Source organism: Ornithodoros turicata, chromosome 8 (assembly GCF_037126465.1).
Source record: "Ornithodoros turicata isolate Travis chromosome 8, ASM3712646v1, whole genome shotgun sequence".
Lineage (NCBI taxonomy): Eukaryota > Metazoa > Arthropoda > Arachnida > Ixodida > Argasidae > Ornithodoros > Ornithodoros turicata.
In genome coordinates, this window is record NC_088208.1 from 41222323 (window position 1) to 41247973 (window position 25651).

Genomic DNA, 25651 nt, shown 5'->3' on the forward strand with positions numbered 1-25651 from the left:
GGGCAAAAGGTTGATACCGAAACTAAATTATGACGCTCCGCGCCTCGTTGGGAACATTGCCGATTGTCCAGTGAAAAAGAGGAGGAAATACAATACCAGAGCACACCAAATTATCACATGACATCCCTTTAATAACAACACGCGCTTTGTGTACAAAAATAAATAATCGAGATATTAACGTCATGCGCAACTCAAATAAATCACGCTCGATAAGCGCATTCATGTACATGTAAACGAAACCAGAAGCACAAATTTTATGAATAAGCTCAATCCTTTTGTACTTCAAATTTGGAATAACCCTATAAGATTGCCTAGCAGTGGACAAAAACATTAAAATACAAAACAAAGATTTGCCAGCAAGAGTTGGAATTGTTTATGATAGTTTAATACCAGGACCCTACCAGCTTCTGGAAATGGAGTGGAAAGGAAAAATGGAAATACTACTATAGTGGCTCCCTCAAATACATTCTGACTCCTGTCCAAAACCAGATAAGGTAACCACTGTGCAGGGACTCATTTTCAGTCCAATAAATGCCCACACGAGACATCAAACTACATTAAAAAAGGATCAGCATATATTTGAATAAATCTTCTACAGAGAGGTGGCTAGAGTTTCTTGAGCAGAACACTATATGTTCCGTCTATTCCTTTTCAATAATGAAAGCAAAAGCCACCATATACCACCAAAAGGAAGGTAAAATTTGAAAGGATTTTAACTCCTCTGATACAAAAATTCCCATACACTTGGCACACAGCACAATCTCTCACAGTACTTGAAAATGGTCATTCTGACCAAGGCCTTTAAAAAACCCTGAGACAGCACACTTTGGTTTAAACTTTTTTTCTTTTTCACAATGCCCATGATGTTTGACCTCAAAAGTGATAACTAACCTGGGAGGGTGTTGGAATGAATAAGTCCTGTTGACAAGCTTTGAATCTCTTATGTCAATTTGAGTCTCTCAGCTGAAATGCTCTCTTATTCACAGCAGTAATGACAACAGGCTTCTCTGTACCATGGCAAAGAAACATTTATCTTTTGACATGTACCCTCAACAAGAAGTGCTTTATCCAAAACATATACCATTTTTAATTATGTCTCTGCAGGGTCATGTCACATGCTCTGCTTGTGTATTTTCTTAGGTATAACTGCTATCTACACCCTCACATTAGGTAAAACTCAGCACAAGGTTAAACGTCGTACAAAGTCTCATCTGCAACATTACCCTTGGAGCGAAGATTGCAAATACACAAAAACGTAAGGTGTAGTTGAGTTATATCATCCTTTAGTGCACAAGAGACATATAATTCCATCACATTTCAAGACATAATGAAAGAGAGGAAGAGCAAAGAAACTAGAAACTGTCTGTTCAGTTATCGCTTTCAAAATATGTCCATGATTACAGACAGACGAGGGATATCCTTTTATATGTGCATTTCTTTACCTTTCAATAAATGGACGACACCATTTTTAGATACCAGGTTCTTCTACTACATGATACGGCAACTAAGGGCAGTGTTGCAGATGACATTAGCTAGGCGAGCGTGGGAAAAAACAAAACACAGCCGCTTCGCCTTGACATTAAAATGGAGTATAAAGATCCTAATGGTAAAACCAGAGTTCACTTGTTGAGAAGAACGTCCGCGATGTCATCCCCGGTTCGCCACGGGTGCACAGATGCCTTGATTCGTTCTGGATCCTTCTGGATTCGTTTGGCTAGCGTGTAATCTTGGCGGGGAAATATGTAGTCCGTGGCCTTGAGTCGGAGGCACGGGCACAGGTCGTTGTGGCCGTCACCGATGTAGGCGATGCGGTCGAATTCAACCCCCTGTTTTCGTCTCCGTTCCAGATATTCCTGCATGATGGCCCCCTTGCACAGGTTCACAGAACTTAGGGAACAGAAGTTCTGCATGTGGTACTCGCTTATCTGGAGGCAGCCATTTGCATCAAAGTGTGCATAGTTTGTGAAGATCTCATGGACCAGAGGACGCACCCCAGCAGCCTGTGGGATAAATATTCTAAGGACATATCCTCCGGGGGTGCAGTATAATGCCAGTTCAAACCCCCAGCAATAAAACCCAGGATATACCCAGCTATACCCATATTCATGTGGGATCCAAATCGGCTTAGCCCACACACACTTTGTGTCCAATAATGAGACAATGTCTTTGATGTGTCGACACGTTCAAGATGAGGCAAACAGCATTTCCTCGAGTCTGAGGACAGGACAAGGGACAACAGACAAATACGTTTACACAAAGACTCGCAAAACCAGTTTCTATTACCCTTTCCATCCATTACGTATAATAACAATAGAGTTGCTAGCTTTTGCTTCTGCGTGCTGTCAATCTGCATGCTCGTTTTTAACATTAATTCTTCCTTCAACACATATTAACGAGGAATGAGGGGCTACAATAGGTCACCACTGATTGCAAAGAAGATGCCAACAAGACACATCCTCTTTACAAACAAACGTCGTTGCATGCACAGCTTGCACAAATTCATAGGCGCTTAGATATCTTGGAGGATTTTGTTGTCAGTTGTTTGCAGGTTCCCACAGCCGTCGGAAAGCTCTCTCCTCAGGATGATAAAGAAATGAAATAAAATAGGTCAGGCGGTAATAAATAAAAAATAATTGAACAAAAACAAAATAAAGCATACTACGCATGGTGCAGAATTACTCGAAATATGCCACCACAAAAAACAGCTTTACCCTTACAGCATCGAGTTGCTTAGGCAATGGCCAGACTAATGTTATTTCGTAACAATAATTGGTAGCTTAAAGTCACGAGACAACCGCGATCATAGGTGATGCCACAGTGCTTGTCCTGCAGATTAAATTCCCCTGTATTTAATGTCCCTCAGAGCAAATTGTACCCTGCCACCAAGTTGCTGGTGTCCTCGGCATGGTTCAAAACCGGAACTTTGGGATCGCAGTCACTACCTGACTGCGTTGACCTGTCCGCAGGTAAGCAAACCCCCTCATGTGTGGGAAATGCGTCTTTTAGTCTCTCGTATTAGAGATGATAAATTTCAAAGTAAAGACAAACAGTATTGTATTGCTAGTGATGCCGACTAAAAAGTACACAGAGTTAACGATGCCAGTAATTCTTGCACTATTCCTCAGACTTAATCGAGAAAAACCCGCTCGGAAAATGTGAAAAGGATATCTGGGCAGCATGAACAGTCTATGCAGCTCTGTTTACTGATGTGACACCATTATCGCTTGCAAAAAGGTCTTATGGTTAACCTTTGTTGACCCATTGTAACAAAACACCATTTGTAAGCCTCCATGATAGCCCCATCCTTTCACTGTGTGTGGAATAAAGATTGGTTTGTGAGCCTCCGTGTCAACTTATTTGTCTTCGTCCCATCCTTGGACCCAAAGGAATGCTGTCCGCTTTGCCTACACACCAGCTCGCTTGCATCTTTCTATGTTCATCGATGTTCAAGATGATTGTGACGTGGGATCAACTGGTTAATTTCGTGGTCACATTAATTTGCGAATTTGGATAGAAGCACATTTGGGAGATATTTTGATGGACCTTAATTTCGTGGAAAAATAGCATTTGCGAAAATGAAGTCCTCGCAGAAATTGCCGTTATACGGTATTATTTTTGAAAAAAACAAAACCCTCCCATGAACAGGGCAAAATGGCACACACCTGCATGACGTGCTCAATGAACACAGAGTTGGAATCCGAGATTATGATGAGTTCGTGATCTCCGACCTGGTGTAGCTTGACGAGCAGGTCAATGATACCGTCCACAAATTTTATTTCCCTTAAACAGTGGAGGATGTCATCGGGAAGAACCTGGTTTTCATACAGGTAACGAAATACCGCACGCATGAAAGGAGTCCACCTGCAATGTGTTTCAGATTTCTCAAAACCTGTCTTAGTTGAACGTGGCAAGAAGGTACGATCAGAAATGAAATCAACAAGAAAATTTGAAGATGCCCTTTAAGGGGGCGTATAATATAAGAGTGGGGGGATTTTTTCATATTCAAGTACTATTTTTCAGACTAACGTCCTACTACTTTGATCCGATACACCCCACATAAATGCATAGTGACGTACCCATTTGGGCTGTACCGCTCCTTAATTTCCGACGGTAATTCACCGTTTGGTGCGAGCTTCTGGATGTGCAGGTCACTGTTGGCGTCAATGACTGTGTGGTCAAAGTCAAAGATAACCAACACTTTCTTCATCCCTTTGCCCTGTAGAAAACGTGTGATCAAGGTTGCTGTAAACAAGTTGCGACATCACTCCAGGCACATGTTGGTGGAGTTACCATTTGTGTTAAGCAACGAAATAATCGCTGCGTTTAAATTGGGAAAACGACCGACACGCACACGTTGTAGAATTATTGAATTTATGGCATTAATCGAACTGATGTTTGGGGGTCTCGCGCCTGCTTGACGAACTCAAACGACATACCTTTGATACCTCCTGATATCAGACAGTGCTTTTGTTCGAAAATATAATGCTCAGGGCAAAAGCTCAAACGTCCGCACTCTCAGTCATGTTCCGCTCAACACAGAACGTCAAACATGCACCACATGCACCTAGACCAGCTGATCCCTTGAAACTTTCCGCCTCGACAGAACAACTTCCGTGAGGGCGCTGCCATTTGCAGAGTCATTTATGTTGTTTGTAATTTTATTTACTTATTCGCAGCACCTGTAATATTGTGAAGCGAGAGTCTTTTGTCAAGAAAAATATAAGTTGACGAATGGCTCAGTATGCTTTGCCCTTACGTGACTCTTCTCACAGTTCGTCTGCATCTGCATGACCTTAGGTACCATGGGAACGCAGCGGCGTCCTTAGCAACCAAATTTTCCACACGGGAATACTGCAGCGATGATGAAAAACACGAGTGAAGTTGCAGGAGATAGTTTTTCCCAGCAATTATTTTTTTTAAACAACACTCGATCATCATCTGGAGGAAGGATGCAGCACATTTGTGGAAGGTCACTGGATGAAAGATCTCTGGAATGCTTATACGGAATCTAAATTTCGGACTTTTCTCTATCCGTGCATCGAGCGCGACAAACTAATCACGCCCGGTAACAACGACGCCTCGGTTACCTTTGCTTGTTTCTCTCTCTCACGCACTCTCAACGCCGCTCGGTTTTGTTTATTAGTCTTTTTAATGGATCCACTCTTGTCGTAAACATGTATACACATTTGCCTGCACTCGCTTGCTTCTTAAATTCTGTAAGCTCTACTACCGAGGCATGAAAAACTTGACACTTATTTTCTCACAAACTCTTCAAATTGGCGCATTCAATGAGAAATGACGACCTTCCGTGACAGGCACCAGAAGAGCAAACATCGTTTACACTTCACTTCCAAAACAAATGAAATACTTACCTGCATCTTTCTCCTGAGCATTGTGTGCTGTTCGTGGACTCCTCCTGGAGTAACAACCGAACCGACTTCGATATTTTTGTGGATCTTTTTTGTCGGCTGCCGCTGCTCAATTTCCCAACGAGAATCAGCTGTTGTAAAAGCGCTAGCAGCGCCCTCTACGAGGTCTCGCCCTGCCCTTTGTCGTCTGCTAACTTCAAACATGATGCGACTATAAGCAAGATAAAACTGAATTTTCATGGTCTCATCTTGCGCAATAACCTTTCTGAACTAGACATCCCTCACACCTTTTATGCCGGTTTATATTGAGAGCAGACGCTGATGGTACAGCTGACGTTGCGGCTATGACTCATGCGCGCGCTGGAACAGATAGCCAGTTACAGCTCTACAATCGACTACATAACTATCTTTCGCTTTCTGGAATCTGGATCAATGTGCTCATTTTATTGACACAGACAACCATGATTTTCTTTCGCAAAATGCTATCGCTAAATTTGACCGCATCCGGGAAAACCATTCAACCGTTGTTTGCGATGTTATGGCTGCCAAACAGTCGAGATAAAATGTGTCGCACGCATAATTATTTGATTAAGTAGCATAATTACCATTGCATTTGCATGGTTGTACTTGGCGCGGCCTCAATGCAACTGCATATTGCTCTCCCTTCTATTAAATGAAAGGGGCAAAAGTATACAGAAGACTTCAGCAATATTTTATATATAAAATTGTAACCAGAGAAACTCTACAGCATAAAGTAGTTGATGTCTCTGTGGAAAGACAATTCCACATTCACAGTACCAAAAGTATATACAAGTATTCAATAGTATAGAGGCACTATTCATGCACCACAATTGAGCCTCTGTATGCAATAAGGGATAAAGTGACTTGTCCCTTTCTTAGTATTTTTGTTGCAATGACATCTACATATCAGTATGTACCTGCCAGAGAAAATTTACGACCATATTGAAATTTGTTGACCCGTTACAGGAGGGTAAGAAACAGGAAGTGCATGTGTGTCAATGGGATGGACAGTCAGATCGGGCCCCTTTTCTACACACGCACACAAATGGCACAGCTTAAATTTTGCTACGATGCGGAAATGAACTTGGACTTCCACTCGGAAAAACACGTTCTTCCTACCTCACGTGACCATGTCAGCAGTGCTACTGAGCGTTGTAATAGGAAAAAAACGTGTGCTAATAAATCATATTATGCTGGTCATCTAGGACATTATTTTCAAGATTGTGCTCGTTTAGCTGCACGATAAGCCTCATCCAGGTTGCTCCACTACACACAGGTGACTTCACCCTACTTGGTACCACCATTGTTCAGCCATCAAAGTCTGGCTCGTGAGAACTGTTTGTTTTTTACACCAAAACCCTGTACATATGGTGTTACATCAAAAAAGGGTATATGTCATGCTCCTGGATTTCTGCAAAGTCACACACCTAAAAACGATGCTATCAGGACATGCATGTAGAGTAGACACATACATATATGTTATTCGAGGAAACCCAGCTGCAATTACTTTACCAAATGTTCGCTTCTCGGTTTGGGATTTTTTTGCTTATCCCTTTATTGCATACAGAGGTTCAACTGTTTGTGATGTTCCAGACCAAAGAAGTGCATTCTTATTACAGTTAGTAGGATGTAACTCGGACGGTATGAAAAGCCACTGTTAAACTTAGCCCCCCTCTCGTTTAATATTCACTCGCAAGTTTCTGCTTGGGATGAGTTGCTTTTTGGCTGTTGGTTTGACATGTAGGCACCTACGAGAAACTTGGACGGAAACCATTTTTGTCAGGCATGCAGGATAACTTTGAACTGAAGGGTATGAGGCACCTTTATGACTTTGTCTAGATACGTGGGCTTTCGTGTCTTCACACACCAGACCTTCGACATACACCAGATGAAACTTTTGATCAACACAGTTTCCTGCCCAGGTTCAATGACAGGCACATAATCCATTCATGATGAAGCTTCCAAACCGAATCAACATCAAACTTGCTGATGCAGGCGCAATATCTTCGAGACACGAAACATTCAACTGGAGCTGCACGATAAAATTCCCAATTCTGCATTGAGTTTCCAATTTGGGTCCCACATCGAACCTCGAGTCCAGTTCCAAATAAATACTTTGTTTCCAACATCAAACTTTGGATCCAGGCATCTGTTGCCCTCCTTCACGTCTTGCATAAAGTTGAGAATTGGGTGAATTTCTGTATCCGAGGTTCATTGGCTGCTGTTTCCTCGGAGCTGCCGTAGGGGTCATTTTCAGCGGACTGCTGCCACTGAATTGTGTTGAGCTGGACGCCACTTTGGCATATACCATGCGGTGCCCAGCGACGTGGGCATGCCGTGGCAGTGACCCTGAGTCCCCTCCTCCCGCCCTCATACCATTTGCTTCTTTGTGGTGCTTCATGGGCTGGATGCTCTCGTACTCGTAGTAGTTTGAAGCTGGTCGGTCGGGCCGACTCGGAATGGGAGGCTGTTTCTGTTGAAACTGACGGAGGTGCATCTGGATCTCATTGAAGTTGACGTAGTGGCTGTACTGGTTGGGATCTGCCAAGCCTACTCTGCTGCCTGGCCTGGAATAAAATATATATGCCATAATGGCAATATGGCCAGAGAAAAGAAGACAGCGCACCTTTCCATTTCTTTGAAGATGTCAAAACTTTGGGACCTGGAGTGAGCAATGTCACTTTCCCTTCTCTGCAAGATAACGGTGCAAAGATAAGTAAAAGTGTTCCAATGGTCCTCATCCGCAGACAATAAAGGGTTTGCAGTTCATTGCATCATGTACTGTACGCCAGGGTACTGAGGATAAAATTATTTTTCTACTCGTTGTATTTGGAGAGATATCAACCGTTGAACTCGCGTCATGCTCTGTACATGAGAGGCATTGGAAGTTGAAAGCATGTGACCCCTCCCTGTTGCGATGTCGGACTATTATCCCCTTTGCTGTTCACAGTGATGCAAGCAACCATTTTTTACGACTATCCGCGATAACTCGTGACAAAGCGTCGCAACCCCCGTAATGTTGTATGGCAAACGTATTGTCTGTTGCCAACAACATAGTATGTTGCTATGGCGGCACAACAACATTTCATTTTCACTGTACAGGCCTTACGATATCAGTTCAAACTTTGACTAATGTTAAAAACAATAATTAAAAAAAAAACACTCGAGACATGCAAACTTATTGAAACAGTTACTAGAAACATTTCTGGAAATATGTCACTCAAACAGATAACATGGTTTTAAAAAGCAACATGCGGTATACCCAAAGATAAACAGCTGTTCCCTTTTCAAAGTTGGTACACGTCCTCGTTGTCAGCTTAATTTGGAAGGACTCGATTATCTGATAAAGTGACAAATTTAGTTTCTGAGCTCAGTGTATCTCTATGCGATGCATGAGACCTTAATATTCGGTGTCCCATGATCTTTAATGCGGTTTCAATTCGCAACTGCATCAAGTTGGCTGCATACCTAATTTGAGCTCGCAAAGGCGTATCTCCCTTGGAAATCCATGAAGCTCAAAATCTAGACTCCTTCACTCGAGTAGATAATGACAGTTCGCCAAGCACATCAAAAAGGGGAACAACCGCTTATCTTTGGACAAATGATAAAACGGGTGATTGTGTGAGATAGGATACCTGTATGGAACGAGGAGTTCTCAGACTAAAAGAGCGACCAAACGAGCCGTTTCTCTGAGGGCTGCACACCTGTGAGGATTTTCTGGGTCAAAACACAACACACGGGTCTAGGTCACAGCCCTGTTGACTGGTTCATTGTCGGGTAAAAAGGCATACCTCCCTCTAGCATAGGAGTCAATTTTCAGTGTCCCCGCAAACAGATTGATATGTTTAACGTGAAAACTGTCTAATAAGTTACCATTTTCTAAAGTACGCCCAGTGGACGACCGGGATAAAAGGGATGCCATGTTTGCCTCGAGAGAAAAGAGCTAACGCTAGTCTCTTATTTGCTAATTACGAGAATAACGGTTCCTAGTTTTAATACAGCAGAGAACTATGATGCACGTGTCAGTAGACTTTACCCAAGGACTGATTGGTCCGTATAAACACAATGAAAAAAATTTAAAAAGAGCTAGAGAATTACTGAAATTATGAGCAGAGTTCTCCTTTAAGCAAAACATATGATAGAAACGCACGCTGCACATCGGTGCGGTGATTGCATTCTGCAAAACAAACCAATGATCCTTCCATGATCTGCATTTCTAGCAGCTTTCGCAACGTGACACGCACATTAAAGAACCCTCAGCTGGGTGAACAAACCGACCACCATGACGTCGCTCACAATTAAGGCCCAGAGTTTACCGCGATTCCGTGAAATTTCGCGGAATCCGGAGTTCATCGTGGAATAATTCGTTTTGCATGGAATTCCGCGGAAGTCAGATTGGGTTGAAGGACACGACTGGAGTGAAGTGGACGATTACTAAGATGTGCAGCGTCCCAGGAGAAGTATTGCACGATCACGCAAAAGAGCATCAGATAAAAGCGCACGCTCTCGAGTATACATCACCCTTCGACATATGTACTTGCATATTTTATGCCATCGCATAATTTGCGGACCCCTAGTTTAGCACTAAAAATGACAAGAACACAAAAAATCGTGTAATTTGCGCACCTGAACTACCAAAGTTATTGCGGTGTTTTTCTTTGATTTGCGCACACTTTCGGGTGATGGTCCACAGACGCGATGGATGATACCGTCATTCGAACTACAAAATGGGGAAAGAAACGCTGGACAAACATGATGTGACAAACCTTACAGTATGACATGACAGATTTGGCGAGCACAGCATGCTTTCAGTAGTCAAGTGCGACTAGCGGTGTCTTCCAGCAGCGTCTCGACATGTTTCACCGGTGTACAAACGGTAGTGGGCTGGCATTTTGCCTCCCGACCGTCGGCAGTTGTGCGGTATTTGAGTACTGCTTGCACAACGCAGCGATAACGTTACATGACCGGCATACTAAAACTTTGCGATTTTGCATCATTTGAGTATCGTAACTAACGTTCCCATGCAATTTTCGCATCCTAACATTTCAGACTCTTTTAGGGAGAAAAAGTGCGCAAATGAGGGTGCTTGCTCGAAATTAGTGTCTATTGTGATAAGTATTTGTCAATTGCTATAAACTCTGTAAATGCTGAAAAGTCTTTCAGCAGGTATAAAAGGACTGTTGGCGACAGATAGCATTCGCTGTCAGAGAACAACGCAAGATATCATGTAATGCTGAGCCACAGCAGTGCTTTGAATCTGTAATTTTATATAATATTTTTTGTTCCCACATTATCCGAGAAAATAAACTGTTTCCTGTTTCAAGCAGTCATTGACTCCTTGCCACAGAAAATTGCGGAAGTTATAAGTTGGTGCCGCAGAAGTTTGAATTTGCCGCAGCAGAAAACCAGGGGTCTTACGGATGACAACAGTAGATCATGAACTGACGAAAGGTGGGAAGGTGAGGCTGCTGACAACACAGACAGTTTGTGAGAGTATTGTTCAGTCTTGGGACATGAAACCTTCCAATATCGCACGAAAAGTCTCGAGGTGACCAGGTATGTTTCTTACTTTTCAAGGAATGGAAGACGATTTGGTGTGGAAGGATTGCGACAGTGAGGAGAAGTTGGTTTATCCCATAGAGATAGACTCTGATATCTCAGAATAAAAACTGCTGTTAAGTGTACCTTGAGTGTTGGGCTCAAAATTTTCCCAGTGTATCGATCGCTCCCCCCTCAATGGCGCAATGTTTTTGGGTAAAAAATGTGCGTTCTCAGTGATGGGAGTGCCTGAAAACGTTCTGGCGCGAGAAAAAACTAGTTTTCGCGGAGCTCTCCGATCAGCCATCAACGGGACTCGCATCAGTATGGTTACTCATTTACGATGTGGAATGAATGCTTTTCATGTCCAGTTCCATCGAATCTGGGATGATTTTCCACTCAAGCTAGAGACAAGAGATCGTGGAGCCACGAGGCTAACCTAGCGTAGCCGCATCCAAGGGGTCCGTGCAGAGCGGTCGTGAACTCTCCACATACGTATTGTGTTTCGTTGTCCAAGAGCCTTAGCGATCTTAAAAAGTAGCATGTTAAAGCAACCGTTAACAATCAATAGGCACAGACCACTTGACAGACACACCGAGCTACCCTTAGGAATCGAAAAGTGGTCTGAAAGTGTAGAGATCACTCAGCTTGGATAGCTTTACACATAGACGTTAAAGGAAAGCGAGTTGGTGTATACTTGATGTATGCAACATGTCCCTGAGCACAGAATGCATGAAGATGACTGTGCACACGTGCATCACATATAGTCACGGGTTGTGGTCACTCGAGGGCTAGGGCTAGGCTGGGCTAGGCTTAGTTGGCATCGGCTTCGACCGATTAGCTGGCTAGTAAGTCACTGACTTCTCGCTCACTTCGGGATTCGTTTTCTCACAACATGTGCGATCTCTGTGAGCTGCGAAGTCATCACCTACTCCGTGCTTTGGCGCATCTTTGGCGCAAATGCAGCAAAAACATCACCGCGCAGGACCCTGTGATTGGCATAGTTTGGCGCAGCACTTCATTCCTGCGTTCTGTATGCGAGTAAATATGGTACTTTACAGCAACCCCAGACTAACATACGTATGACTACATTGTGATGTGAAATGAGTTTTAAAAAAGGTAAAGTTAATGTGCTTGGACAATGACTGTTATGAGGGGCGATCCACTAAATGAAATGTGAGTCAGTCAACAGGGCTGTAGAAAGAATGTGATATGTGCATGCAAACGACAAAGAAACAACACAGATACACCACCACAGCTACACAAGGAATAAGTTATGGAACACAATTACAGTGAATTTTTGTAAACATTTCATTACTGGCTAAACTAAAAATTTGGGAACGTCAATTTTTTGCAAGCGCAGCGAGTGAGGCAGTTTAGTGTGCTTTTTAATGACTTTTACTCAATTGGCAAAGTTCACTTGCACGTCATAACGGCAGAGCATATTTCGATAAAACACGATTTCAGTTTCAAACAATGCACCTTTTAGAACAACAAATTATTTTGGGTGTTTCATCGTTCAGTAATTTGGTGAAAGTTAGGGGTGTGCGAATCCGAATATTTGAAATCGAATCAGATATCGACTCAAATGGGGGAAAAAAAAGCCAAATACCTAATCAAATATCGAATATTCGTGCAAATTTTACAATATGTGCCTAAAGGTTTGCAGTTTGTAGCCCATGGCTTTAGCGTAATTTTTCTGTCACTAAATGTCTCAAGTCAGACATCTAAGTCTTCTCTGGAAATTAAGCCCCTACTTTTTAATATTACGTGACAGTGTTTCTGGCATTTTAGCTGAGTCTACACTTACTGGAGCAATTATCTAGATTTCAAAATTGATGCCACGCAATGGCATATTACACAGGCTGTAATAGTTTCTCAACATCCACAGGTCACTCGTGAAGCAAACAAACTGCTTCGCCATGAACATTCTTTAGCTTCTTTAGCTTCTTTGCTGTATGTCTCACCTGGGGATGTTTCATTGCTGAAATTTTGAACGTAAGGTTTGTCTTTAATGCATCCTTTTATCCCCGGGCTGCAGGCATAATCTAAGAGTCTTAACTTTTTCGAGGCAACCTCCCAGGCATCAAATCAAAATTCCCCACGGTCACCCCTAAAGCGCATGTGGAAGGGACACTGCCCCTTCCTCAGGCCAAGTATACAAATTAACTGGGCTAACGTTATCTCACGCTAAACAACAACGGTCCTGCAACACTAGCGATTTTGTAAAGCAGGCTTCACCTTATGCAGGAAAGCATCAGGTGGAGCCCACTTTCAGGGCGGGGGTCGTTCACACTCCTCAAATAGTCGAATATTCGAAAAACCGATTATTAGACATTCGATTCGTGAATCGAATACTTGGAGTGAGTGGTATTCGATTGGAATTCGACAACTCAAATATTTGCACACCCCTAGCACTGAAAATATAATGACAGGCCTCACAGTGCCTTTTAAAAGCAATTTGAGGAATTTGAGAAAAACTACCTCTGGAGGAAGTGTTGAAAGCTGAGGGGATTGTAGGGGATTAGTAGCCAATGAGAGAAACAAGATTAGATGGTGAAACACGTTATACCTTCGGAAGGACCCTGCGCGAGTATCCATATGTGGCATAAGTAATAGGCTGGGGCACGGGTGGCAGAGGACGGCATTGCTGGAAGCAGAAGACACACAAGAGCACACACTGTTAGCAGACGGCAGCATGGTTAGTGCCCCATAACCACACAAACAATGATGATGGTGATGGAAATTCTTGACCCTTTGCTCAGGTCAGCGCGGAGAAACCCAGCAGCGAGAGACAGTACAACGTTGAAACTCACCGGAGTCTGGGAAGAATGCATCTTCTTCTGAAGATCCTGTTCGTACCATTCTTCGAGGTCGTCACGAGGGTAGTGGCACTGCCGCTCCACGTGTCGCTTTTGGTGCTGCGCTCGAAGCTGCTGCATGCGTTCCTGTCGAGATGGTGTGGTTGACTGGTTGTTGTTGTTGTTGTTGTTAGCAGATGTCCCCGTCGATGATGTCTGCTGGGGATTCTGCCTCTGCTGTTAAGAATCGTTTCTTTATTCAATCACATTGCTTCTATGCTGATCAAACGCATTTTTCTGAGATGCTCGTGACCAAGGCCCCGACCTTTCCACAAATCCGCGAAAATGCGCGGAATTTAGGATGTATCGCAGACTTGGAGGTTTCGTACAGAATTTTGTGTAACTACGAATCTTCACCGAGGAACAAAGCTTTAGTGCTGGAGATGGATGTACGCCCATACTCATAACGCCCTTTCCTGCACCACCTAACTGAGAGGAAACTAAATGTGTACCACGCAAACGTGTTACCACTTGGTAACACCGGTTTAGCTCATATCCATCTTGCCTTTACTACTTCTGTTTCGATGATGTCCGCAATATCCCATCTAGCGTGTTCCTCATGGTGAAGCGTGAGATGGCTACTGTACTTTGGATTTGTAGATACTTTGCTTCTATGTCGTGCAAGATAATAAAGGTTTTGTATTCATGTTTCTCCCCGCGTGAGTTTTGTTGAGTTTGCTTTTTCAGGTTTTACCCAAAGCAACAGCGATGCGCATTGGAGAAAAAGGAGTCTCGTTCTAATCACTAAAAACAATCATTGTTTTACCAATGGAGAAGTGAGCTTACTGCTTGTTGAGTATTCTGCTGCTCGATGAGCCTGCGGTACTGTTCCTGTATCCTTCCCTGTTCATCTTGAGCCGCACGTCTCGCCTGCTCTGCCTCCAGTTCTTCTCTGGACATTTTGGAGCCCGGCTCTGGAATGGTCTTGCGGTTTTTGCCAAACCTACTATACGTGCAGGGAGAGCAGAAAACCACAACACGTAGTAAATGGGACATTCTTGGGTTTCACTAAAAATTCTCTCTCTTTTGTAGCGAGACACTCCTTACATTACGGGAACTGGTATAAAATATTTCCGCATCATCATCATCATCTCTCTGATTGCGCATCAGCATTCAATCAACCGAGTTGGTACAGGTCCCATCTACTTCGTCTTAAACCTTTGTAGTCATCAACTGCTGCGGTGTTATTATGATATCACATTCCTTCATTCTTCATCGCAGTCTAGTCAGATTAACCATTTGCTGTGCTTTGCCTATTTCTGCGTCCAAGTTTGTTCATGGCGAACCTAATTCAAGCGGCAATAACTTCTCAGGCCTAGCATTGTGTTAGATAAAGGGCAGTAGATAAATGGTTGCGGATAATGTGTGCGCGGACGTGGGTCGGATGCAGATGCCAAAACTCTCATCCTAACAGGGCTCTATCGTGCACCCATGCTTGCTTCTATGGGGAGTTTCACCTTTTTCCACGGCCCTAATAAGCATAGTTCTTACCTGAAGACACTGCCCAGACCCTTGAGCAACCCTTTTTTCCTCTGCTGCCCTTTGACCCCTTTCTTTTCCTGCTGGTCATCCGTGTTGGAGTGGACTGGACATGGAATGCGGTGGTCAATGCCACCAGAGCTACCACCACTCTCACTCTCTTTCTCTTCTTCCACTGAAGAAGAAATAAATGCCTCAGATTCTACCATTCGTCACGTCATTTCTTACTGGTAGCGAGCCCTCAACCTGTCCATGGAGTACAACACGATCAAAATGGATGGTTCCGCACACATTCAAAAAACAACTTGCTAAAACCTTCGTGGATTATTTGCAGTATAAATGGTAAACGTTATACAGCAGTCATTTTTCGAGTCTTCAACGATGTGTTGGCTACAAAAGGGATTACCGATGGTGCCATAATTCGCAGCAATCGCAGCAAGAATGTGGTAATGTAGCGTTCATAAATAGCAGGATTGATCCTCTGAACTACTTCATAGGAACCATTTAACTGAACGATTTCATAGCGGATCGCTTTCTCCACACAGTGCTAGACACTGCCCGATGCTCTTGAACATCAACCTTACAAACAACCACAGGCAGTTTAAGTACACACATTGACTGGAAGCATCATGCAGTTGAACATCATGAGCCTGGTGATAAGGACATTCAGACATACTTTAAGGACATTAAGGATAAGGACATTACTCGTATACCCTTATGCACATTCTGTAACTCAGCTGGATGACTTGCTGTGGAAGCCAGTTTGAGGACCACTGTGTCCATAGATGCAAGCTTTCAAAAGATTGTGATCCACAATGATTTAGCTGATTTGGAAACGTGGGAACTAATGGAGTTTAAAGATTAGCAACGTCGCAATTTGATGGCGGATTTTTCCTTACCAATGTTTCTATGCAACATCCTGCTGATATCACATTCAGTCAAACCTACTATTTTGTAACCTTGTCAAACCCATTTTACTGCAACCATCAAATGTTATAAATCGTGTCAGTCGTTGGTGTCACTACAAATGATTGATAAGTGAATGATCCCCAGCAAGTTATCTCAACAAAGTTACTGGAATGTCACTTATTTTAGATACGTCGCTTTACAGTTTTATTTTCGCGTCAATGAAACAGCAAAGAAGACGCTACTAGTGTCTAGCATTTTCAAGCAGCTGCCACCACTCAGAATGCCCTGGGTGACCCTAAGACAAGGCAAACAAGACATACGGGACAGGGATGTTACAAAGAACAGCCAAACGAGCCTAGAAATTTAGACAGACAGCGTTCATCACACAATGCAATTCCATTGTGCTTTCCAAACATGCAAGAGCCAATCACCAACCACTATGTTACATTTCCCTATTGTAAATGGCCGTATTAACCCTTTAACACATTTGAGATTACAATTCAACTCGCAGAACAGGTGTAAGTGTTTCGAGAATGCTCATAAAAAAAGTGCCCCATTGTTTGTTGCGTTCTGTGTAGCAGCACATAAGCTCCTCCTACATGTAAGAAGAATGAAATACCTAATGCACATTATCCATGAGAGTAACTTGAGAATGAGCAATCTCAGTAATGTGAGTTATTTTACCTGCAAGTATCCCACCTACCGAGGCCTTTTTTGTTTTCTTTGCAAGTACCCAATTCCATCTGTGGCTATTTTTTGTGTAGGTACCTCTCTAAATTGTAATTTATTATTCTTCTTGAGAGTATTGCTCAAACTATAACATTTCCCCTACAGGCACTCCTCCCATGTACAACCTACCATTGTAAGATGTATACAGTGAAACCTAATTCCAGCGAACTCGCTTACTACGCAACTTCCCGTAACGTCCACCCTGTGTGTCCACTTGCTTTTGGTTTACCGTCAGATCTACGCAGCAACATCTCAAAAGGCTCTACGCTTGGACACGAAAATGGATACTCTATGGGACGTCGACGGCGGTATACCAAATAAGAACGTCGCCGCGAAGTAACCAATTAATTGTAGGACCAACTGGAGCAACTCCAACGAGACGTTTGGATACGCTTGGACGTGGGGACGTTATGTTTCACGATTTTGTATCAGTCAGACAGTGATGTCGTTGTTGTGGCACCCGAATTGATTGACGTGGAAACCATATCTGGGTTAGACACGCGGAACATTGTCGGCGAGGGATCACGATGACGCTGGGGAAGATGAAAAAGACGCGGAGAAGCCCGTCGCAATGAAGCTCGGCAACGCTGAACATGGTTCATGCCCTTAAGGACTTGTTGACGCATATGACAATGTCTAAGGAAGGACTCCGGTGTGTTTTCGGGTAAAACCAGTTTTTACCTCGTCTGGATAACCGGGGCTCGACTGTATGATGATCACATTCAACAGGCCTACAGGTAAATGAGGTAATCCCAGTGTTATTCCTGAACGTTCGTTTATGATTGTCGAGCGCAACAAGTTGTCAGTGTATACCTGCCCCGCATATTTGAAAGAGCCAAAGTGGCAGAGCTAAAATGACATCCACCTAAACCCAGAAATATGAAAAAAAAAAAAGGCGTAACTGGAAGAAACAGCGCAAAGCAGACAAGGACCAGCTCCACAGCGTCGTGAAAAAAAAAGCACATCCGAAGGATCAACCCCAGAGGTTTCCAGAGAGGTTAATACAAGCGGGTTAAAAGGGTTAATACAGTGTATTTTTGGTGGTTCGTTTGTAACATTCAATGTCTTACGTGTCTCCATGAGCTCTGGTGCACAAGCAATGCAAGTCGGACCTTCGTAAGACCGGTCCACAGCGGCACGGAAGCTCTCGTTGCAGCCTCGACTGCCCCGTCCTGCAGGATTTCCATTCTCTGGTCCCTTGTGCGTTTCCTGCACCATAGTCTGCAGGCTCTCCAGGCTGCTGGACTTGCGCATTCCTAATGCTGGGCCCAACTGTTGATGCTGCGTTGTGACACTGCTGTGTGCTCCGCTGCTGTTGTTGCTCTTGGTGACCGTCGTGTTTGTGGTTACACAGCTCGAGTCTGTTCCCGGAGAATCCCCGTTTGCTAGGACTGCCACGACAATGACACAGTTAATGATTTCATCGCAGGAGCTAATTGCTAATTTTTAGAATACAGCAGCATTTTCATGACTATTTCCATATTCCAGGCAGGACATGACTATGATGCACCCATCATTTTTATGCTGGGTTCTATTTCTTATTACATGCAAAAGTTGTTGAAACTTTAAAAGTTAATAACATTTGAGACAGACATCAAAAAGCGAGAATATGTCATACAGTCCACTGGTTGACCAATGTCCCGTGGCTACACTGGTGCTGATCGGAAAAACAGGGCATTTGATATTGAAACAGGTACAGTATTGCATTGTAAAAGGCACTTTCACTCACATCAGTCTGTCAAACTGTCAAATTATCCTGATTCATTGATGATAGGCATTCACTGACCTCACTCACCATCACCTCGCTGAGAATGCTTTGATGTTGAATGAAGGGCTATGATGTAACGTGATGTGATGTGACGTTGCAGTCAACAACGAAAGAAGGAAGTCACTGCAAAGGTTAGCCAGCTCTAGGACTCGAACCCACATCTTCTGGATTGCCGGTCCCCAGGGTCCCAATTGCTCTACTTCCGTCTTTCATCGTTAATTTCTTAGGCAATTTTAGGCTTTGTATGTATTTGTCCTTTCTATGTTGTTCCAGCCTCAGAACATCAGTTCTCTATTGTGATAGCTTTCAAGTTGAAGGCCCCATGATCAGTTTTGACCTTGTCATCTTTAAAATCCATCACTGACTTGAGAACTCACCACTGTGATAGCTAGAATCTAAAGCTAAAATACACTGCAGGAGCATTATAGGAGCACCCTATGAGCATATTCCACCAGTGTACAAGAAGTGCCATCACCCATGCACACAGAAGAGAGCGGACTCAGCATGAGATGGTGAAACCAGAAAAAGATTTGCAGGTGCGTGCGAGACAAGAATGTGCAGTGCTGTAAGTGTGTATCGTAACTGAGCTACCTACAGCAACAAGCTGGATAGAAGAACAATGGGGTCCTATGCACCTTGCTCAGTTGGTGGGATTTGACTAGATCTGGTGAGAGATAAGGACAATTCCAATTAGCCAATCCAAGCCAACCCCACACGGTGAGGAGGAAAGAACACCACCAGATGCACACTCAAGGCAAAACACCAACACGTAACTAGAAAGCCTCACACAAGTAATGTACTTCCATAGCCATTTCTCAATGTTTCTTCCACAACTAGAAATTGGTGAAACAAGTATAAAACCTATGCCCTCCATCTAGAGTACATCTCTCTCGAGGATAAGCATAGTAGTGTATGAGACCACTTACAACTGCATGGTGGTGCTGGTGGCCCACCACATTTGGAATGACTAAGAAGAGAGTCTGCAGAGCTAGACCTGACCAGGTTGGAGACTTCTTTCGTAGCTGAAACCAGAAACAATCCGTCAGCCAAAAATTATTCTTCTCTGTTCAAAGAGTTTTTCTAAATTGGTACAAAATAACTGGCAGATGTTGCTATATTTACGTAGAAACTACGTTCATATTTTGGACTAAGGAACAGAGAACTGGATTAGAAAAATGCTCAGATTTTTCATTCAGCGATCGACTCTAGAAAAGAGCTTTTGAATTCTGCTACCATACGATCCAAGGAAACGGAACATCAGTTAGAGAGAGAATTTTGATGCTATCGGCACTGTAGAGCCGAGTTCAGCATGGGGATCCATTACAACTCATAAATATATTTAAGATACACGTAACGTACCTGTCCTCTTGTCATTTTCTGCGTTCACCAGAGCAGCAGGACTTGTGTGAGGCACTTTCACTTGTGTTTGCTTAGCTGCCTCACGAGATTTCTTGTTGCGCTTGTACGTGTCTGTATTTCGAGCGTCCAGCTGCGCGTGCCGCTTCTCCGAAATGCTCTGTCTCCCAAAACCATCCCGGCAGAAGTTGCCACCGTCTGCTAGCGATAGGCTGTAGGTAGACATGTTTCCATTGAGGTGCAGTAGAAACACAACGGAAAAATTACTCGATAATGCACCATAAGTTAAGGTCAATCTAACGAGTTATCTCTCTAAAAACTGACGGTACGATGCGATGTTGTGAGTAGCAAAGAGGTTCTGTGTACCAGACATAGAGAAGATAATCCAAACTGTGAATGTATCAAAAAGATGACTTACTCGCTGATGTTGAGGTTATTTCCATCCATTGCGGGTGGCTCTTCCTGGACTGGTGTCATGGGTGGCACATCAACCCTCGCTATGGATGGATAGTCTTCATCTATGAGCACTGCTTCACCAGAGTTGGCACTCGAATTTGGAGAGAATGGTGGTGGTCTCCGTCTCCCATAGAGGCTACCCCCTGGTGGTGGGACCGCACTCCAGCTCTCATGGCTCGCTTGCAGGTAGGATTCATTGGGTAGGCTTCCAGGTCCTTGTCCCATCAGACGGTCCAGCACAGGATTTCTGCCATAGTTGTCTGTTGAAATCGGAACGTGAAAATACAGCTCAGTTCAGAGATGTGGATTTCATCGTACAGATACCCCATTTGCCAATAGGTTCCAAATCGTGCTTCCATTTCAACTTGTGTCGGCGAATCAAATCATTTTGAATCTAGATTTGTCAAATTTGTTACGCATCCACAAAGTTGGCTCTCTGAAACATTGCCATGCCAAGTACTATCTCAGATAACAGCATCAATGTAAGAGGCATCTCACACTCTCATCAATTAAGGATAAACTATCGTATAATTAGGGTCTCAGGGTTTTGGAACTATTGTTCGTAAAATTTGAGGCGTAAAAATTGGGTGTAAATGGGGTTGTAAAATTGGGGTCGTAAAAGTAAATTCCGGTGTAAAGTTTCTGGAATTATATGATACGGGTAAAAATCTGGTTTATTAGGCGCATTATGAAAAAAAATAAGCGAAAAGAAAAAAAGAAAAAAAACGAGCCCTTCGTGGATGAGAAGCAAAAAAAGAAAGTAACCCATAGCTTTGCTCAAGTCACACGAAAATGTAACTAGTTCCTACGCAAGTTTCAAAAAATAGTTTAGCCTCAAAAAGTTAGGTTGCCCTAATAATCAGCAGCAACTCACAATCGTGTCCTTGCTTGGGAACATAGACGACCGTGTTCTCCGAATTGCCGCTGGTGGAATGATCGGGTGTTCTGCTTCCGGGCAAAGAGAGATTCTCGCACGAGGAAGATGCAGCTGCCGACGAGTCCGAACTGACGATGGAGTCTGACCGGAGGTGCATGGAACAAGAGTCCCCACTGGAGAGGAAGCCTTCTTCAAAGCTCACATTCTCCGCAGTATCCTGAGAGGGAACCCTCCGAGCCACAGTGAGCGTGATAGCGTTGGGGTTGGGCCCTTCAGCTTGTGTCATGGCACGTCGAAGGGTCTCCATGGCTTGGGTGTTGGTCCTTCCCAGGAGAGAGATTCCGTTTACATCAAGCAGCTGATCGTTTGTCCGCAATCGACGGTCCTGTGCATGGAACAATATGGTTCACATCAGTGGCGCTTGTTGCCTATTTATCGGATGGCGCATTTATGTGAGCTGGACCTAGATCCGTATGGGACATCGTTTCTGTTGCTGCATCGATAGAGCGGTGCAAATTGACTGACGAGGATAAAAAGATAAAAAATTGATCAACTGAAAAAATATGAGTTTACTACTCGTTATAAGAGATAAAATCGGACAAATAGTCTGTCAATTGATGACAATAAATGTACATTTCTAGCCTCATAACGAAAGTAGGGTGTGCAAAAATAAGTAAGGCCTCATAAGCAACGTACACACCCGATGAATTGTGGAAAGTTATTTATTGAGTATTCCTACGAATAGTCTGTAAGCCATTCATAGTGATACTGCCATTGATAGTATAATCACCAAGCTTGGTTACTTTGGTCATGTATACTAGAAAATGTTTTGCGTTTTTCTACGTGCCTGCAAATGTTCAAGAGAGTGTGGTACTACATGAAGGCATGGCTGTATGCAGAGGCCTTTGTTGTACTCGACACATATCAACTCGGCATCCTCCCGTAGCTGAGCATTCTGCGTTACTTGTTAGCAAAGTGCCTCCCGCACGTTTGGCTTCCCTGTACTGCTGTCTTGGACACGGGCAATGCCAACCCCCCAGCGAGATTACCAGTATATTCGTCAAAATAGCAAACAGATGGCACCACAGTTCCCCCGGAGAAGCCTCACGCAGCCAAACTGCCATAAAGAGAGAGCGTGATGCACCCGTACCATGCAGAGGGTTAAGGCACGATACCTTTGACGCAGCACCTCCATGGATGACGGACTTGACAAAGATGCCAAGGTCAACTGGGCCGTTGGGACCCGTGGATGTCTTCCCCTTGACGCTGACCCCGAGACCTGCGGAGCCCGTGTCGTTGAGGGGAATGTCAAACGTTAGCACTTCTTTGTTCCGCCACGGGAAGATTCCCACTTCCTCCTCCGCCTTTTCCGACGGCTAACATGGAAAAGAATGTCATTGAAGTAAGGACAATAAACTGAATTAAAGATAAAGCGGTAGGGCCCCGTGTTTTCGGGTTTTATGTTGTTTTTGAAAATCGGGTGTTAGGTATTTCGGGGGCCGTAAAACGGGGTCAGATCGGGTGGAAAAGCAAATTTTCGGGTGGAAAATAAAAAAACAGAAAAGGGCGCTTCTCACATTTTACATGAACACGAGATGCCGAACATATCGTCTCCAGTGCCCATATCTGTGGTTGAATTTGCATTTTGCCAAGTTAGTTTTTTTGGGTTTTACCCTAAGTGACGAAAACACGAGGCCCTAATAAAGGTCAATGTGAGAGGCAATAAGGAGCAACCCTGACCATTTCCCTGGGTAGACTCGGCGTGGGTTCCAGTTCCTGCCTGGAGACGACCAAGTCCACCGTACTGCCCGTAGGGGCATTCCGCAGGATGGCCACGGCATCAGTCTGGGACTTGCCTGTCATCTCAACACCATTCACCTAATTGCAGGAGGGTGCATTCATTAGAAAGCAGACAGAAATACTATTTAGTTCCAAGAATACTATGCACCCTTCAACATCCATTACGACCAGCATAATATTCGACAGTTCATGAAAGATTAAATAGAAAGGACAGAAGCATTTTCTCAATGAACAACGTTGAAATCTGCTGGGAACAGCATTTACAACATGTATTATTATTAACACGAGGGCTTTCAAATATACATGTATTCACTGGATGCTACTCTGTGTGCACGTTCTGCTTAGAGCCTGAAGTTTTAGGGTTTAACCTATTTCTTCCCCGAATTTGCACCCCGAATTGAAGGTCGCCCATTTAGGGTGAAACCCGATTTTTACCCAGCAAATTGAGCACACTGAAATGTCTATAGGAATGCACACTAGCTCATTTGACATCAAACGCAACTACATTACCATTTGCACCAAACCTGTACAGTTCGTTTGAGTAGTAGAGCCCGATTTCTCCCCGAATTTAGTGTACTAGTAGTTTTTCCACCCAAACTTGCACGAATTTAGAGCCACCGTTGATTTCCCCGATTTTTACCCCCGAATTGGGGAAAATATATGTCCCGAAAACTTGAAGCTCTAGTTACGCTACTTGCATGGAGGGTGCTTCGAGAACCAATCATTCGATAAATCTTGCGGCTTTAAGTGTGCTGCCCCTTGCTCGTTTAACGCCCCTGCGGGTGTTTTTATGCGCAAATAAATAAATCACTCCGCAGGAGACATTAAAGCTGACCTATGTGCATTCAAACTACCGTGTTTGTAAACTGCACCCGATGGATACCGCAAGGTTCATTAATTTTTCTCGACTCAAGTCGATTTCCTTTCAAAACGAAATAAGCTCATTTAATGTGCCTTACTTTAAATGCTCGATTATAGGCACTGTTTAGTTTAAAAATTGAGCAAACTAGTTTGTGGGAGGTGTACACGATAACCTCGCACGAGTCAACGTGCAAAGATAAATAATAAAAAGTGAGCTCACCTGAAGTAGTCGGTCACCTGGCCTAAGCCTTCCATCATCGATGGCTGCTCCGTGAGGGAGGATGTTCTTGATGTAGATTGGACAATTTCCCCCGGCCGGGTTGTCTCGTGTTGTTACGCTGAAACCGAGACCCTCTGGACCCTTGACAAGCTTGATGGGTACCCTGCGTCCGAGCTTACGAGTGTTGGCCACATTTAGACCGGTGGGCCGAGGGGTTGTCTGGGGAACCTTCTTTGTTGGTGTTACCGTAGCCACTTTGCTATGGAGTCCCGCTGAGGTGAAAAAAAAAGTTTTTACTTTTTACTTTCACTGCCAGAACATGCACAGTATAACTATGTGTATAACTTTTTGACACATTCACCTCCATTAGCCACTGGTTGGTTCTAGTTGCAATTTCTATTTCCAATCGGGTGACACCTTATGTCAAACGGTTTTTTGAGCTGCCCCCATTCTATTTGATAGCAATTCTGTTGACACACTTACCTCGTTCCTCACCCTCGACCAAACCATTTACGGTATCTCCTCCATCTATTGGCTTGGGCAGCATAAGACGTTTGGGAGATTCCTGCACCGCGGGTGGATTATCTTGAGGTGCCGGGCTGCCAGATAACCTCAGGGCAAGCTCCGGGGAACGCAGGGCATTCTTGAACACTTTCTGCGCTTCCTGACAGAGAAGGAAGTAATTTATTGTTGCGAGCACGGAAGAGAAGAACCAAAAGAATTGTCGCGATTAGTAGTCCACACAAGGGCACAGATCCTCCCTACAACCACCCTCACTATTTTTTCCTGCGCATCCCCCGCGAGGGATCTTCGGGTGTACCAGGAAACACGTCAGACAGACTGAGTCTGATGCGTACGGCATGACTGATTGGCTAATCAATACTATTCATAATAGCGGCACCCTAAGGCGAGACACGACATAGAACACTTTCGCTGCCCCCGATTCTTCCCCAAATTTACCCCCCAAATCGCGCGTTTAGTGCTTCGGATAAAACCCGAGTTCTTCCAGAACCCAGGGTACTTTGGCAGAATCACGGCGCACAACTGCGGTAGTGGGGGAGGGGACGTCTCAGCCGTGAGGGCGCATGGGACATTTCCCCAGTATCAAAACGTCGCGTGCACGCAGTGACCTGGTATGGGTGGCGAAGAAATGCCTGTGGACAACCATCCGATGTGCATGGGACACGGACAGAGCGAGCGACGTGTACCAATGTTGCCACATTCGTTGACCACAAGCGTTCCTGCGCGAATATCAGTAGTCGATAGATTCCGCTGTGCAGTCTCAACACACACACATATTAAAAAAAATTTGGTTTTCCGAGATCACACGCATTGTGAAATCATCAGGAAAACGATGCGGCACGCGTGGCTTCCGGCAGTTCCCCACCACTCGTGCCAGTTCGGGAT

At 44.0% G+C, this 25651-nt stretch overlaps 2 protein-coding genes across 11 annotated transcripts in view; both read right to left on the reverse strand.

Annotated features, from left to right (window-relative positions):
- Positions 1-110: 110 nt before the first annotated feature.
- On the reverse strand, positions 111-5588 carry LOC135367400 (pyridoxal phosphate phosphatase PHOSPHO2-like). Of its 2 annotated transcripts, none has more exons than XM_064600652.1 (4): positions 5373-5588; positions 4077-4216; positions 3663-3861; positions 111-2000 (listed from the first exon to the last, which is right to left on the reverse strand). In XM_064600652.1, exons 1-4 carry the CDS (start codon positions 5571-5573, stop codon positions 1620-1622), a joined length of 921 nt encoding a protein of 306 aa, XP_064456722.1. In that variant the 5' UTR covers positions 5574-5588; the 3' UTR covers positions 111-1619. The 2 variants fall into 2 exon arrangements, with proteins under 2 accessions (XP_064456722.1, XP_064456723.1); XM_064600653.1 differs by lacking the exon at positions 5373-5588 and adding an exon at positions 4437-5220.
- A 476-nt stretch (positions 5589-6064) lies between these two features.
- LOC135367402 (partitioning defective 3 homolog) overlaps positions 6065-25651 on the reverse strand; it is a 32446-nt gene continuing 12859 nt past the window's right edge. For 3 of the 9 annotated variants that reach the window (XM_064600655.1, XM_064600657.1, XM_064600661.1), the window contains exons 9-25: positions 24728-24908; positions 24245-24516; positions 23104-23241; positions 22539-22739; positions 21361-21748; positions 20449-20746; positions 20034-20242; positions 19601-19696; positions 19270-19338; positions 17977-18297; positions 15281-15443; positions 14576-14735; positions 13745-13966; positions 13501-13578; positions 9026-9094; positions 8017-8081; positions 6065-7957 (exon numbers count right to left, since the gene is read on the reverse strand). In XM_064600655.1, coding sequence (XP_064456725.1) covers positions 7519-7957; positions 8017-8081; positions 9026-9094; positions 13501-13578; positions 13745-13966; positions 14576-14735; positions 15281-15443; positions 17977-18297; positions 19270-19338; positions 19601-19696; positions 20034-20242; positions 20449-20746; positions 21361-21748; positions 22539-22739; positions 23104-23241; positions 24245-24516; positions 24728-24908 — 3369 coding nt within the window. In that variant the 3' untranslated portion in view covers positions 6065-7518. The remainder of the gene's footprint in view (positions 7958-8016; positions 8082-9025; positions 9095-13500; positions 13579-13744; positions 13967-14575; positions 14736-15280; positions 15444-17976; positions 18298-19269; positions 19339-19600; positions 19697-20033; positions 20243-20448; positions 20747-21360; positions 21749-22538; positions 22740-23103; positions 23242-24244; positions 24517-24727; positions 24909-25651) is intronic. The other 6 variants (XM_064600658.1, XM_064600656.1, XM_064600660.1 and 3 more) reach the window with 6 other exon arrangements.

Excerpts from the sequence above, each read along its gene's own strand:
- LOC135367400 (XM_064600652.1), bottom strand. The coding sequence starts at position 5,573 with ATGTTTGAAGTTAGCAGACGACAAAGGGCAGGGCGAGACCTCGTAGAG. Across the intron at positions 4,217-5,372 it reads TGCTCAGGAGAAAGATGCAG|GGCAAAGGGATGAAGAAAGT; the intron begins GTAAGTATTTCA and ends CGTTTTCTACAG. Across the intron at positions 2,001-3,662 it reads TCATTGAGCACGTCATGCAG|GCTGCTGGGGTGCGTCCTCT; the intron begins GTGTGTGCCATT and ends TTTATCCCACAG.